The sequence below is a fragment of the Diabrotica virgifera genome, chromosome 2 (assembly GCF_917563875.1).
Source record: "Diabrotica virgifera virgifera chromosome 2, PGI_DIABVI_V3a".
NCBI classification, from domain to species: Eukaryota; Metazoa; Arthropoda; class Insecta; order Coleoptera; family Chrysomelidae; genus Diabrotica; species Diabrotica virgifera.
In genome coordinates, this window is record NC_065444.1 from 147,797,636 (window position 1) to 147,812,225 (window position 14,590).

The following is a 14,590-nucleotide window of genomic DNA, read 5'->3' on the forward strand; positions in this document are numbered from 1 at the left end:
GTATGTAACTCCACATATCTTCCTCCACTTCTTTAATTATAACTTACTTGTTAGCAAAATTCTGCTAAAGGAAAATTTGACGCTCGGTGAAGGTCGAATATCGAACAATTATTCTTCTTCTTCTTCTTATTCTTCTTCTTCTTCTTGTTCTTCTTCTTTTTCTTCTTCTTCTTCTTCTTCTTCCTCTTTATAAGCAGTTCTGCTTGTTCACTGGCGGATCGATACTTCTATGGAAGCTTGTCACTCCATTTTTTAAGCGATCCGCCGATACTTCTTCTACCGATTGGTTATTTATCATTTGCTATTTTGACCACACGTGTCTCCCCCATTCTGATAATGTGTTTGTTCCATTCTTTTTTTCTATATAGTGTTCATTCGTTTATACACTGTACGTTACGTTGTCTTCTAATATCTTCACTCCTCTTTCGATCTCTCAGTGTATTTCCTGTAATTCTTCTTAGTACTCTCATCTCTACAGTTTCCAGTAGTCTTTGTGTAGTGGCTGTTTTGGGTCTTGTTTTTGATGCATATGTCATTATTGGTCTTACACTGGCTTTATAAATTCTTGACTTCATATCAATATTAATATGTCGGTTTAGCCATATAGTGTTATTAAGGCATCCTGCCAGTCTATTTGCTTTTTGTACTTGATTTCTCACTTCTTTGTCCAGGTCTCCGTAACTTGACAATGTAATTCTAAGGTATTTTAGTTCCATTACTTGTTCAATATAGTACCATCAATTTCTATTTTATATCTGATGGGATCTTTACTGATTTCTATTATTTTGTTAATAATAATTGTATAATTATTGTACAATTGTATAATAATTGTACAATTATTATTTATTCCCCAAGATGCAGAAATATTAGCTATGAACACCTAAACATATGAAAACCTATATCGAGATTTCAAGATTCTCAATATAACACAAGATATCACACTTCTGCCTATAAAGTTTATATTATTATTTATCCAGTATCAATGTGTGTTGATAAAATAAAGATTTTTCTTGTGTTATATAGCATATACACAACTTTATCTTTGTTGTTGGTCAATTCAGAACACTCACAAGCCGACCCAAATTCTATTTATTGCCATATAAAACTCCTAAGGGACATCATACAACGGCAAACTCATATTTTCTAGCAAGGAACAGTCTTTTATATTTTGCGACAACTGCAATATTTCGATGCACCTATCTATTGTCAGTTTGCTGTCTCGGTGTACTCTCTGCTGAATGTAATCAGTCGATATTTTCAGAATTACTTACATGAAAAGAGTTCTATTGGTTTTTCTCTCTAAGGAATGTACACTGAGTCTGAAAGTTTGGCGAATTTTATTTAGAAAATGCACATCATGCCTGTTATACGAATACAGAAAGATCTATCTAATCCATAGTACCAAGAATTAAAAGGTGTTGAAATTTTATTAGGTGATACAAAACAGTGATTAATCCTATACAAAAACAGTGATAAACATATTGTGCCACATAATTATTTGATAATTATGATTGATATGCTCGGAGTTTGATCGTGAGCATCATCAAATACTCATATATTTTAAATAGGCATTTGACAGAGTATGTAGGTTAGACTGTGAACAGCGATATAGGAACTTGGTTAAAAAAAACTAGTCAATTTATTACGAGTGTGCATGGAACGTCTACGATGTAAGGTGACAGTTGGACAACAATAATCGGAGATATTTGAAATAAACAATGGACTAAAAGAGGAAAATGCACTTTCACTACCACTCTTAAAATTAGCTCTGGAACATATGATCAGAAAAGAAAGAATCGAAAAACCGACTACAGTATTTTGTCGAGAAGGACCAAAATTACTGTTGGTATTTGCAGACGATATCGATCTAATAAGAAACACCAGCTTAAGGATGAAGGGTGTGGCGGATCCAGGGGAGGGCGATGGAGGCGATCAGCCCCTCTTAAACCAAGTTATATGTAAAGATAATAAAAACATTCATTTATTCATTTATTTTTCATAGAAATTTAGCCAATCGCCCCCCCCCCTTGACTCCGCCACTGGATGAAGGAGACATTGGTCAGGTTCGATAAGGAAGCAGAGAAGATGGATCCCCCAATCAATGAAAGTAAAACGAAGTATGCGTATGAGCTATAATAAACAAAACAGAGATAGAATCAAACATAATATCACTACCGATGACTTTAACTTTGAGCGTGTCAGAGAATTTAATATAATGTAGTATAATATATTGTTCTTCCACTCTAACTTTTCGCAGGCGTCACAATTTGTTTTCAAACAAGTTAAATCAAAAACTGAAGTGAAACGTACGTCGATGTGTAGATCATAGATACACTGTCAGAGTGACAGTGGTAATAATTAGGAAATGGCTATTATCCTGTGAACGTACAATTTTATAAGGTTATTTTATTGAAGTATTTAATTCTTTTTCGCTATTGAGGAGCTCGGTGGACCAAACATTAACTATAAAGGTAAGAAAAATAAAGCTAAATATAGAACAGTAATAAATAAATTAAAACAGTCACAACAAAAAAATTTATATTGTTAAGAAGATAGATTATTAAGATATAGGTACTTAAGGTTGAGAAATACAAAACTATCGAGTGAATTACAGAAATAAATGATTAATATTTTTAATGTACTGTGCCTTTAGGGAAACAGTGACACAAGTGCAAATATTTCACAAATTGAGTTATCAACTCTACGATATTACTAATTCTCGTCTTTGTCTGGGGACTCAAAAGTCAGTATTGCAACTTTTCCTTTATTTAACTGAAATATTATATTTATGTTTTTATAAATATAAAACCAAATAAATTTTATTGATAAATAAATAGAACTTTATTGATTTGTAAAACCAAATAAATAATACATGCAAATAAAGCAATAAACTATTGTTGTCATTGAAAATTATGAACGTCACAATTCATAAGCTATCAAAGACATTCTTTATTGTCTTCCTTGTTTAACTTATTGTGATTTATCTGGAAAAGCGGCCTAATTTTGCGAGACTAGTTTCTACGAGTTAAAAAGAGACCTAGTATAAAAAGTAATTCGTGAATAATTTCGTGCATGTGAAAAGTTTGAGTTGAAGTACAATAATAATATACACTAAGCATCAAAATTAAAGCACCAACTTAAAAATGGGACATTTTTGATGTCTCGTATTTTCTTAACCTCTTGTCCGAGTTAAGTAATCTTTTAGTATGTTATAGCTTTGTTCTTCAATAATATCGATATATGTAGTAATATAGTTGCTAAACAGATAAGTGTCATTGTATACCGGGTGTAACAATGATAGTGTGTTTTTTCCTCAAAGTTTGGAACACCTTGTGGAATATTCTAGCGTATATAAAATATTAAAATTAAAACTTGGCTGTAGCCTTAGGCTTTTTTAACATTTTGCTTTTTGATTCATTCGCTTACGTTGGATATTAAAAAAGTTACAACGAAGTTACAACGGAAAGTTACAACAAAAGAACAACTAGCAACGTTCTTCCTCAATACAGGGAGTGTCTAAATAAGTGCGACAAACTTTAAGGGGCAATTCTGCATGAAAAAATAATGACCGTTTGCTTTATAAACATATGTCCGCCAATGCTTCGTTTCCGAGATACGGGATGTTGAATTTTTTCTTACAAACTGACGATTTATTTATTGCTCTAAAACCGGATGAGATATGCAAATAAAATTTGGTAGGTTTTAAGAGAGAGTTATTGCGCATTTTTTGGTATACAATTAAGAATTTTGTATTCAATATAATATAATGTAATATTATATTATATTATATTATATTATATTATATTATATTATATTATATTATATTATATTATATTATATTATATTATATTATATTATATTATATTTTATTATATTATATTATATTATATTATATTATATTATATTATATTATATTATATTATATTATATTATATTATATTATATTATATTATATTATCAAATATCCTTATCTTTCGCGTTGTCATGGTAATGATATGTGAGCAATAAATTACAACCAAAGTTTTTGACAGTTTTGTGGTTTGAAAGAAGTTAGATTTTTTAAATTTCAAAGTTCTAAAAATTGTAGAATAGAAATGAATTCCAGTGACGAAGAGTTACAGTTTTTTTATTTGTATGAAATATTGTATGATACTCTGCGTGAAATACTTTTTGCAAACTTACGTGATGTTTAGAGCAAGGGCGACAGCGGAGTTAGTGCAAAAAGCATACTTCACGAACTCTTTCATCAATAACTATTTTCTACGGCCGTGCTAAAACAGCCATTTTCCCGCACGCGTTTCGTTTCCGAAAGTTGCACTTTTCCGCGTGGTAAGCGGGAAAGTAAATTTTCCCGCACGCCGTGCGGGAAAGTAGAATACCTTGTAATATGGCATATTAATATGTAATATAATAGAATACATACAATAAACTAGTATTTAGATATTATTTACTAATTTATTTCAAATTTATCTTATTGTGTTCATGTTTTAATGAAATGAACGCGATAATTCGATGACATAAAATTATTTTGACATAATATTCAAAAGTCAAATCAGTAGACAATAACAATGGTTTTGAATAACTAATTATATTGAAAATTTGGTTTTGACAACCTTGTCAAAGAATTAATTTGTGTATTTTCACTCCTAAATAAAAATTGATATAACTCTATTTTTTTGTGGTTTTTTTCCAAACGTACGGCACGAGACTGTCGGTGACCCGAACGACGTTATGGCGGAGTTCGGACAAGCAGTCGACTGTGGAAAAACACTTTCCGCATGAGTTAGGAACAATATTTTTTCTAGGGCCGTACGTTTGGAAAAAAGCCACAACAAATACACAAATTAATACGTTCTTAGGCAAGATGTCAAAACCAAACTTTCAATAAAATTGGTTACCATGATCACGATATTGGTTTCCATGACAACGATTAAAAACCATTTTTATTGTTTACTGATTTGACTTTTGAATATTATGTCAAAATAATTCTATTTCAACGAATTATCGCGTTAATTTCATTAAAGCATGAACACAATAAGATAAATTTGAAATAAATTAGTAAATATTAACTAAATATTAGTTTATTGCATGTATTGTAATATGTTATAATGCCATATTACAAGGTATTCTACTTTCCCCCACGGCGAGCGGGAAAGTGTAACTTTCGGAAATGAAATTCATGCCGGACAGTGGCTGTTTTAACAAGGTCGTAGAAAAATAACTATTTCTATTTGATCAAGGAAATTTTAGCGAGTGTTATAGCTATTTTCCTAACTAGTGCGGAAAGCGATACTTGTCCCGAACGACGCGATAGCGGAGTTTGGGCAAGCAGTCGAGTGCGGGAAAGACACTTTCTGCATGATTAAGAAACAATAATTCTCTACGGCCGTAAGTTTGGAAAAAAGCCACAACAAAGAGAGTTATATCAATTTTTATTTACGAGTAAATATAACATACAACAATACGTAATACACAAATATAAATGCAAATAATCATTTGGAAAAACAAGAATGTCTTTACTTATTGTTCGGTAATATTACTAAATGTAAACGAGCAATTCGTGGCATTTTGAAAATAAATCACTGATGCAAGCTGATCTTTGAATTGTTCAATACGATTTCTGACAAAGTTGATAAAACCAAATGTTCAATAAAATAAAATTGGTTTCAATGACGACAATTCAAAACCAGTGTTGTTGTTTACTGATTAGACTTTTGAATAATATTATGTCAAAATAAATCTATTTCAACGGATTATCTTAATTTCATTAAAATATGAACAAAATAAGACAAATTTGAAATAAATTATTAAATCATATCTAAATATTAGTTTATTGCATGTATTGTAATATACATATTATCTACTTTCCCGCACTAGTGCGGTAAATAAGTAAACGATCAGCAATATTTTCATACAGCAATGATTTGTGTTCAATTGGATATTTCTTATTGTTTTTACTATATTTCAATCAAAACATTTTAAAGCACTTTTTAACGCCCTAAAAAATTCGGGTGTTGGTATCTTCTGCTTTGCACATTTACTAAGTGTTTTATTAAAAAGAAAACAAACCTGATAACGTTGAGCGACGTGCACCTCGAAACGGAGCTTTGCAACGGTGTGTCCAGAGAAACAGGGGTGATACACCCCTGTCCCTGTTCACTAGGGCTCTCTTCCTCAGTGTCGCTACTGTCCTCCCTCCCGGAGTGCCACCAAGCCACGCACCACTCGCGGATGCGCCAGATGCCCGACAGCAAGCCACGTCGTCGATCCGAGACGAGAATTACCTGGTGATAAAACATTTTCAATATTAAGTAAAATTATAAATTAGATTTTAATAATAATTTAAATAATTATAGAAAAGATGAAAAGTTGAAATGCAAAATTTATTAAAAATAATAAATTAATAAATAATAATTTAAATCAGAAAACTTTTCGTGAAACTACCTTCTGGTAACATCCTAATTCTATGACTTTTACAATTTATAAGACAAGAGACAACGAATAAAGAAAGCGAAAAGGACTCTATCAAATGCAGTCACATTTCGCTTCATTCGTCTAGGAAAAGGTCAAGTTAGTTCCTAGGACTCAAAAATCTGAGTAAAGATGAAAGTGAAAGACAGTTTATGTTTCCTTTCGATTCAGAGCTGGTTCAGCATCCCCAGACATCCGTTTCTGTCTCTAGACTTATTCAATGCGGCTACCTGAACACCTCTGAATCGAAAAGAATCCAAACTGTATATACAGAGTGAGTTTTATGTATGGAAACAGTCAATTATTTGGTAGCTAGGGGTTTTCTAATGCGGCCGATATTATAGTGCTAATTATATTGTTGTCTGATCTTCCGTTTTCTGGAAATCTAATGAACTTTCTTATTTCAAATGAAATACCCGGTATATTTTTTGCGTTTTAAAGTCCTTAACAAATACTGATTATTTTTCATGTTCTATTCTCTATACCTAAATACCAAAATTCCGGAGTTATTGCCACATTTATTTTAAAAAAAATTTAAAACAAATTATAAAAATCAATTTTTTCGGCCCGCGTAAACATTATTTAGGGGAGTGCATTTAGATTTTCACTTCGGAAAAAATCAAACAAGATAAAACTTTTTGTAATTTCGTTAAGAAATGTTTAATAAACAACATATCAAAAAGTTCTACTCGAGAAGTGGGTGCTTCATTTTTTATTAAACAAATGAACAGCGAAGTTAGATGTTTTTTTAAATAACTTCGAAAATATAATTTTTAGAATAAATCTGACTTGACCATTGAAAAATTCAGAAAATTTTACAAAAAAAACCTTATACAAAGATTTTTCTAAAATTAAATCTCTAGCTTCTGTAATTTTTTATTTATAACGCCTAAGTCACCCTTCTCACACACATTGGCGCACTGTAAACTAGCGTTGGAAGGAGTGCACGGTTGAGTTTTTTTAATGTAATTCTTTAACTAATGGATCAAAAGAAATTTTACAAACTGGACATGAAAGAAGATGAAATAAGCTATCTTACGGTTGTAATAAAAAGAAATAAAATGTATGAACGTAAGTACGGTGTGGGCGGAAAGTGAGCCTTACATGAATCTTGTTTAAAAATGATTTAAAAATGTGTAACTAATAAAATTTTACTTATAAAACTCTCAAATATGCACAACTTACCTCTCAATCATCTTACTAAACGATGTTTCATTCAAAAAAAAATCTCAAAAATTTAATTCAAATAATACGCTGTCTCAAAAAATGTAATTTTTGAAAACTTCGTAGTTTTACAGAATTCCCACCACTTTAAAACGGTATTACTCAAGCTTAAATAAATCTAATAAAATTTTTTTGATATTTTCTTAAAGCTTAGGATGTAATATTTAAAAAGTACTAAATTATTTTAGTTTAAAAATGAAATAAACAATTTCTTTTTGAGAAAACTAAGAAAGATAACAAAAATGTAATACAAAAACCGAAAATTACCAGCTGAAAAAATGTATATACAGAGTGATCAAAACTTTTTTCTGTAAAACTTACCTAAAATATATTTAATAATAAGCTTCAACAATAATAAATATTCAACAAAAAAAAATTTTTTGGCTCTTATACAGTATGCCTGCGTAACTTGGAACCTATTGATAACTTTTTTAATATCAGTTTTACGAAAAAAAGTTATTCTTTATAAAACACTCTGCATCTTATATAACATAAGATCCAACCATAAAATATCAAATTTTGTTAATTTTGTACGAGGTATGTCAAAAAATATGAATTTCACTCAAGAGTAAAGTACCTTTATATTTCACAATATCGAAAATTTTTATAAAGAAAAGTTATTTGGAATTAAAAACTATGTTCCAATATGTAATTAGATCCTTCTAATCGAAAATTTGTTTTTTTTTAATATTGTTTCAAATTAATTATACCCATCATTAAATTTTCACTTATTATTTATGATAACTGATTTATTATTAATTTTATGAAGAAAGTTATTCGTCATAAATAGCTGTGCATAGTCTAACACTTAATATGCAAATATAAAATATTATATTTTATCAATATTATACGAGGTAATACCTATGCATACTATGTAAAAAAATTATATTTCGCTCAATAAATATGTACCTTTATAGTTCACAATATTTCGATTGGAAGAGTGTAATTGCATATTGACACATCGTTTTTAATTCTGAACAACTTTCCATAATAACAATTTACAGTATTATGAAAAATATAGGTATTTTATTCCTAACTGAAATTTTTATTTATTGACATATCTTGTACAAAATAGATAAAAATAGATGTTTTATGATTGTATTTAAAGTTTTAGAATATGCAGAGCTTTTTACTAAGAATAACTTTTTTATTTATTATCCCATTGCAACAATTTTTTGAATATTGAAGAGATAGATTTTGAATAATTTGTTCTTTCTTTCTAATACATTTTAATTTTTAATATTATTGTGAAAATTATTTGTTTATCTTTTTTTAAGAATGAAATTTCATATTTGTTTGATTGGATTCTACTTGTTTTTCATTTAAATATTCGCCATTTTGGATCCGCCATTTTGAAATTTAAATTTTTAATCTTTAATTCAGATTCAAAAACCTGTTAAAAATAAACACAATAAATGTTTTAGAAAAATGTTCTTTTTATGTTCTTTTTAGAAAATCCGCATTTTGGATTCGCCATTTTAAAGTTTATAATATTAACATTTAAGTTAGGTTTATCAAAGCTCTCAAAAATAAATATATGTAGAAATAAATATATTTTGTAAAGAAATTATGATTTTACAACTATTTTTTAAGTTATCCGCCATTTTGGATCTGCCATTTTATAATTTGGAATTATCAAAATTTGATTCATGTTCAATAACTCCTCAAAAATATCCACATATATGTAAACAAACACGTTTTATAAAAAAAATTCGTATTTTACAACTGCTTTTTATGGATTTTTAGGAAAAAATCCGCCATTTTGAATCCGCCATTTTGAATTTGCAAATTGTAATGTCAGATTCGGGTTCAGCATAATCAAAACTAAAATAAAAATATTTTTTATCAAAATAAAATGTCGAAATCACCCATTTTCTTAACATTATTTATACAAAAAAAATTGTTATTGTTTAAACAATTAATAAACAATTAGCGGCGAAATTTGTGAGTAGAACTTTTTACTTTAACATATTTATAAACTAACAAAAAAAGTTTTAGAAAAATATAACCTTGTTTGATTTTTTCCGAAACATTGTATCTTTTCGTTCTAATTGCACTCCCCTAATTTTAGGTTGTTTGGATCCTTGGGAATAAAAAATATCTTTTGTAATTTTTCTCGAAAATTAATCGTTTCTTTGTTATAAACAATTTAAAACTGAAAAAAATCGAATAATGACGATTTTCAAGGTTCAAAAACAAAAATAAAAAATATTATTTTTGAAACTGCGAAGTACCCAAATTCAAGTTCAAGCCATATTTTACCTATTAGTAATGGATAAGTAATTTGAGCTTGTTTCATTTTAAAACATTGTTTTTTAGTTGTTAATGCAGCCCGATCGCCCGTCCTCTCATATTCACTTCATTAACAATTAAAAAGCAATGTTTTAGAATAAAACGAGCCAAAAATTATTATGGCAATCTATTAGACGAAGAGTTGAATTTGAATTTAGGTACTTCGTAATTTTAAAAATTATATTTTTTACTTGTGTTTTTGAATCTTGAAAATCGTCATTATTCGTTTTTTTTTTCAGTTTTGACTTGTTTATTACTCGAAAACGATTAATTTTAGGGAAAAATTACAAAAGACCTTTTTTGTTCCCAATTATCCAAAGAATGTAAAATAATATCTACCTGGGCCGAAAAAAATTATTTTTATAATTTGTTTAAAACCGTTTTTTTTTTTTTTTAATAAATGTAGCAATAACTCCGAAATTATGGCATTTAGGTATAGGGAATATAACATGAAAAATAATCAGTATTTCTGAAGGACTTTAAAACGTAAAAAATATACAGGGTATTCCACTTGAAATAAGAAAGTTCATTAGATTTCCAGAAAAACGGAAGATCTGACAACAATGTAACCCCTACCTACCAAAATCTAAAAAAATTGTACAAGCAGTTTTCGAGCTAATTGAGTGTTTCCATACATAAAACTCACTCTGTATAGGGTGTTTCATTGGCAAACGGAAATACTTTAACGGTAAATAGAGGTCACCGAGCCGGCTCTAGGTATACTACATTTTTTGCCCTGCCGACTTTTATAACCGAGTTACAGGGTGTTTTATCGATTTTGCCCATTTCTTTCCTAAGCCATAACTTTAGAACCACCCTGTATATTTTTTTGATATTTGGTACACATGTATGTCTCATTCAAAACCCAAACGACCGACCTACTAACCATAAGAAAAATCCAAGTCTGGATTAACAAAAAATTATAAAGTAATTGTGACCTTAAAACAACACCCTGTATATTCAAATTTTGAAAATCTGTTTGCATATTTGGAAAGAGCACAAAAAAGTAAGTTTAATGGTTCGCTTTATTTTTTCGGCCAGACAATTTTATGACTTTAATTTTGAAATTATATTGAATTTTTTAAGAACTCTGATATTAAAAAGCAGGTATACTAAATTTGCTTTATCAAGATTCAATTTGACACTCGGTGTCCTCTATTCACCATTAAAGTATTTCCGTTTCCCAATGGAACACCCTGTATAAGCAGAATTATAAAAATAATTTTTAATAAACTTTTATTACGCTGTAGCGACATCTGTTAGAGAAAAGATGAAAAGTCGAGATGCAAAATTTATTGAAAATAATAAATAATAATTTAAATCTGAAAACTTTTCGTGGAACCACTTTTTGGTAAAATCTCTGACATTTACACTTTATAAGACAAGAGATGACGAATAAAGGCAGAAACGCATTATAGAGTCGAGGACGCGACTCGTCGCGAACAAGAGAGTGGAAGACTTGAGATTCTCATTAAAAATTGAATCAAGTCCTCGTCGCATCCGCGACTTCCAAATGCGTTTGTGAAGATTAAAAACAACGTAAAGAATCTCAACTAGAGTAGTCCGCGACAAGTCGAGTCGCGTCCGCGACTCTCCAATGCGTTTCTGCCCTAAAGAAGACTCTACAAAGGACTATACAATATGAAGTCACATTTCGCTTCATTCGTCTAGGAAAAGGTCGGAAAATTAGTTCCTAGTACTATAAAATCAGAGTAGAGATAAAAGTGAAAGATAGTTTATGTTTCCTTTCGTTTTAGAGGTGGTTCAGCATCCCCAGACAGCTGTTTCTGTCTCTAGACGTCTTCAGTGGGGCTGCATAATTTCATCTCTTTTTACTTCACAATGCAATATGTTTTCCATTCCAAAATATATTAAGTCGAGAGATAAAAATAAATGAAGCTAGTAGACGTGGGAAATTTAGCGATAAAAACCTATAAATTTACATTATATTTACTCTTTTCCATCTTCAGACCTTTCGGACGAGTTTGGCAACTACCACTGTGACAGTGATAGTTTTAGTTCACGTACTCCTCTGATGCGTCTAAAGGTGGGAAACGATAAATGGAATGCAAATTTATAGGTTTTTATCGCAAAATTTCCTACCTCCACTAGTTTTATTTCTCTTTATCTCACAACTTAATATGCTTTCCATCTTTTGCGTTATTTTGCCGGTTATTAGCGCGGTCATCACTGTATACCGACGGCAAAAATGCAATATCCAGAAGGAAAATTATTTATTTATGGAAGTCTGCATAATAATATTATTTTTTGATAACATTACAAACAAATTTGCAACCTCATTTTCGTCAAAAAATTAACAACGAGCTGCTCCTCCTTGATTGACTATACACTCAGTTACTCCATGGGGCATTGATCAAATTAAGTGGTCTATTTCATATTGCGAAATGCTTATCCAGAATCTTCTTTTGGCATGCAACAGGTCTTTTAAGTTTCCTGGAGAACGTGGCAATCGATATAGGTTTCGACCTACCATATCCTACACATCTTCGATGAGTCACAAATCAGCTGATCTTGATTACCACTCCAAAGTGTCTGTGCTTCTTGTATACTGTCAGTGGCTTCGCGTTATCCTGTTGAAAGATCTCATTTGGAATGGTTTGTAGATAGGTATATAAAACCGGTTGGAGCACTTTACCAATATATCGGCGAGCTGTCAAAGTGCCGTTACTATGAACCAGAGGTGATCTTCTTCCCAAACATGTAGTAATCCATAACATAATGCTTGGTTGTCTTGGTGTATGACGTTTAATTAACCCGGCGTCCGACAGATGGGGTGTAGTACACCCCAACAATACTGAAGCGCCTAAAACACAATGAAATTTTGCCTGTAGTGGCCACAGAGGCTAGATAGCTTTCTATTGTATATTCATCTATGCGATGGCACATAGTTTTTAGTCGTCTGTTAAGTTTCAGCAAGTATATTTGGAATGAAATTGGTCACACCCCACGAGTCGGATTTTGTAGTTTCTGCAGAATTGTTTTTATTTTGTGTTACTCCTTATAAATAAGTAAGTACCTATAGGTAAGTGAATAACACTTATTTCAAATTTTAACATAATTTTTATTAGTCTAAGCTAAAATAAATTACGAATGAGAACAAGCACGCCTTCAGGTCATATGGATGAAGCAGACAGTGGCGAGTGTATTGACAAGAGTAATTCGGAAGTGAGTGAAGAAATAGACAATGTTAGTGTAAATAGTGACTATTCTGATATCACAGACAATTAAACGTAAAGATATTTTTTCAGATTCATTAACTCTTTCAGTTGCTGGGGTTTGTCACACCCCACCTGTCTGATATAGTGCCAAAAAGTTCACCTGTCGGATGCCGGGTTAACAGCCAAGTCTATATTTCGTCTCTCATTATATAAAACGTCTAACCCGCTCATTAGAACCACCCAAACATAAACTAGATTCGTCAAAGAGGCAGACAATGCTATTTAAATGATGTGGGCAGAAATTGGTTAAACAAACTCAAAAAATTATTTATTTATTTATTCAATTAATTATTGCGAATGTGCTTATTAAATACGCCAATCATATAGTGCACAAGGACCTACAATATAGTGCAACGCGAAGCGCGGCGGCCTGAAATTCTAGTGGACGCGCGTAATCAATAATTGAAAAACGATAGTCTGAATTGCAATAAGCCCTGATTCTTCTTCAGAATGTTAAAATTAAATGTTTAAACTTAAAATTGGGCACTTGGAAACCTCAAAATAATAATTCAGATATAAGTATGAGTTTTCAAATCTCGAAAATGCGTATTTTAGCATTTTCCAGGTTTTAAATCGCTTATAACTCAAAAACTATTAAATTTTTTGAGAAAATTTAAAAGCCCTTAATATAGGGAAATCAATATATTAAGAGCCAGATTTTATTACTCCATGGTTTTTGGGTTCGCTGAACCTGAATACGCTATCAGAACAGACGCCCGGAGCACCTGTTGCACAGGGTTACTGCTAAGACACGTCATCTGGAGTTCGAGGGTTTTCGGCATTAATTTGATGCAAAAAAAATATTCGGGGGTTTTGGGGTCTCGGAACATAAATACTCCATCAGAACGAACGCCCAGAGCACCTGGTACACAGGGCAGGATCACTGCTGAGGTACCTTACCTCTATAGTTTCGAAGGTTTTCGGCACTAAATTAATGCAAATGAACTACTCGGAGGGTTTTTGGGGTTGATGAACACGGATATGACACCGCTTACAGCTCCTAGCGACCAGGGTGACTGTTATACACGTCATTTTCTAGCATTTTGAGGTTTTCCGACACTAAATTGATGCAGAGTATTCAGGAGTTTTTGGGGTTGCTGATTATGATTATGACGTAAGTGAAGATCTCTGGAATATCTGCCTTTAGTGTAACCGTGGGCACTAGGTGCTTTGGTGTGTTATTTCTAATTGCATATTCATGTTCTGAGACCCCAAAAACTCCCCGAGTAACAAAATCTGGCATTTAATACACTGATTTTTATATGGTTATGCAATTTCAGATACCTATTACACTCTTTAAATGCAATTACACATTTTCACCCAGTCCTACATTGTATAGTTTCTTCCAGACCCCATCACCACGG

At 31.1% G+C, this 14,590-nt stretch overlaps 1 protein-coding gene across 1 annotated transcript in view; it reads right to left on the reverse strand.

The window, feature by feature from the left end:
- LOC114330538 (muscarinic acetylcholine receptor DM1) overlaps nt 1–14,590 on the reverse strand; it is a 249,754-nt gene that overhangs the window by 56,531 nt on the left and 178,633 nt on the right. Inside the window, exon 5 of the mRNA XM_050642849.1 lies at nt 6,070–6,284. Coding sequence (XP_050498806.1) covers nt 6,070–6,284 — 215 coding nt within the window. The remainder of the gene's footprint in view (nt 1–6,069; nt 6,285–14,590) is intronic.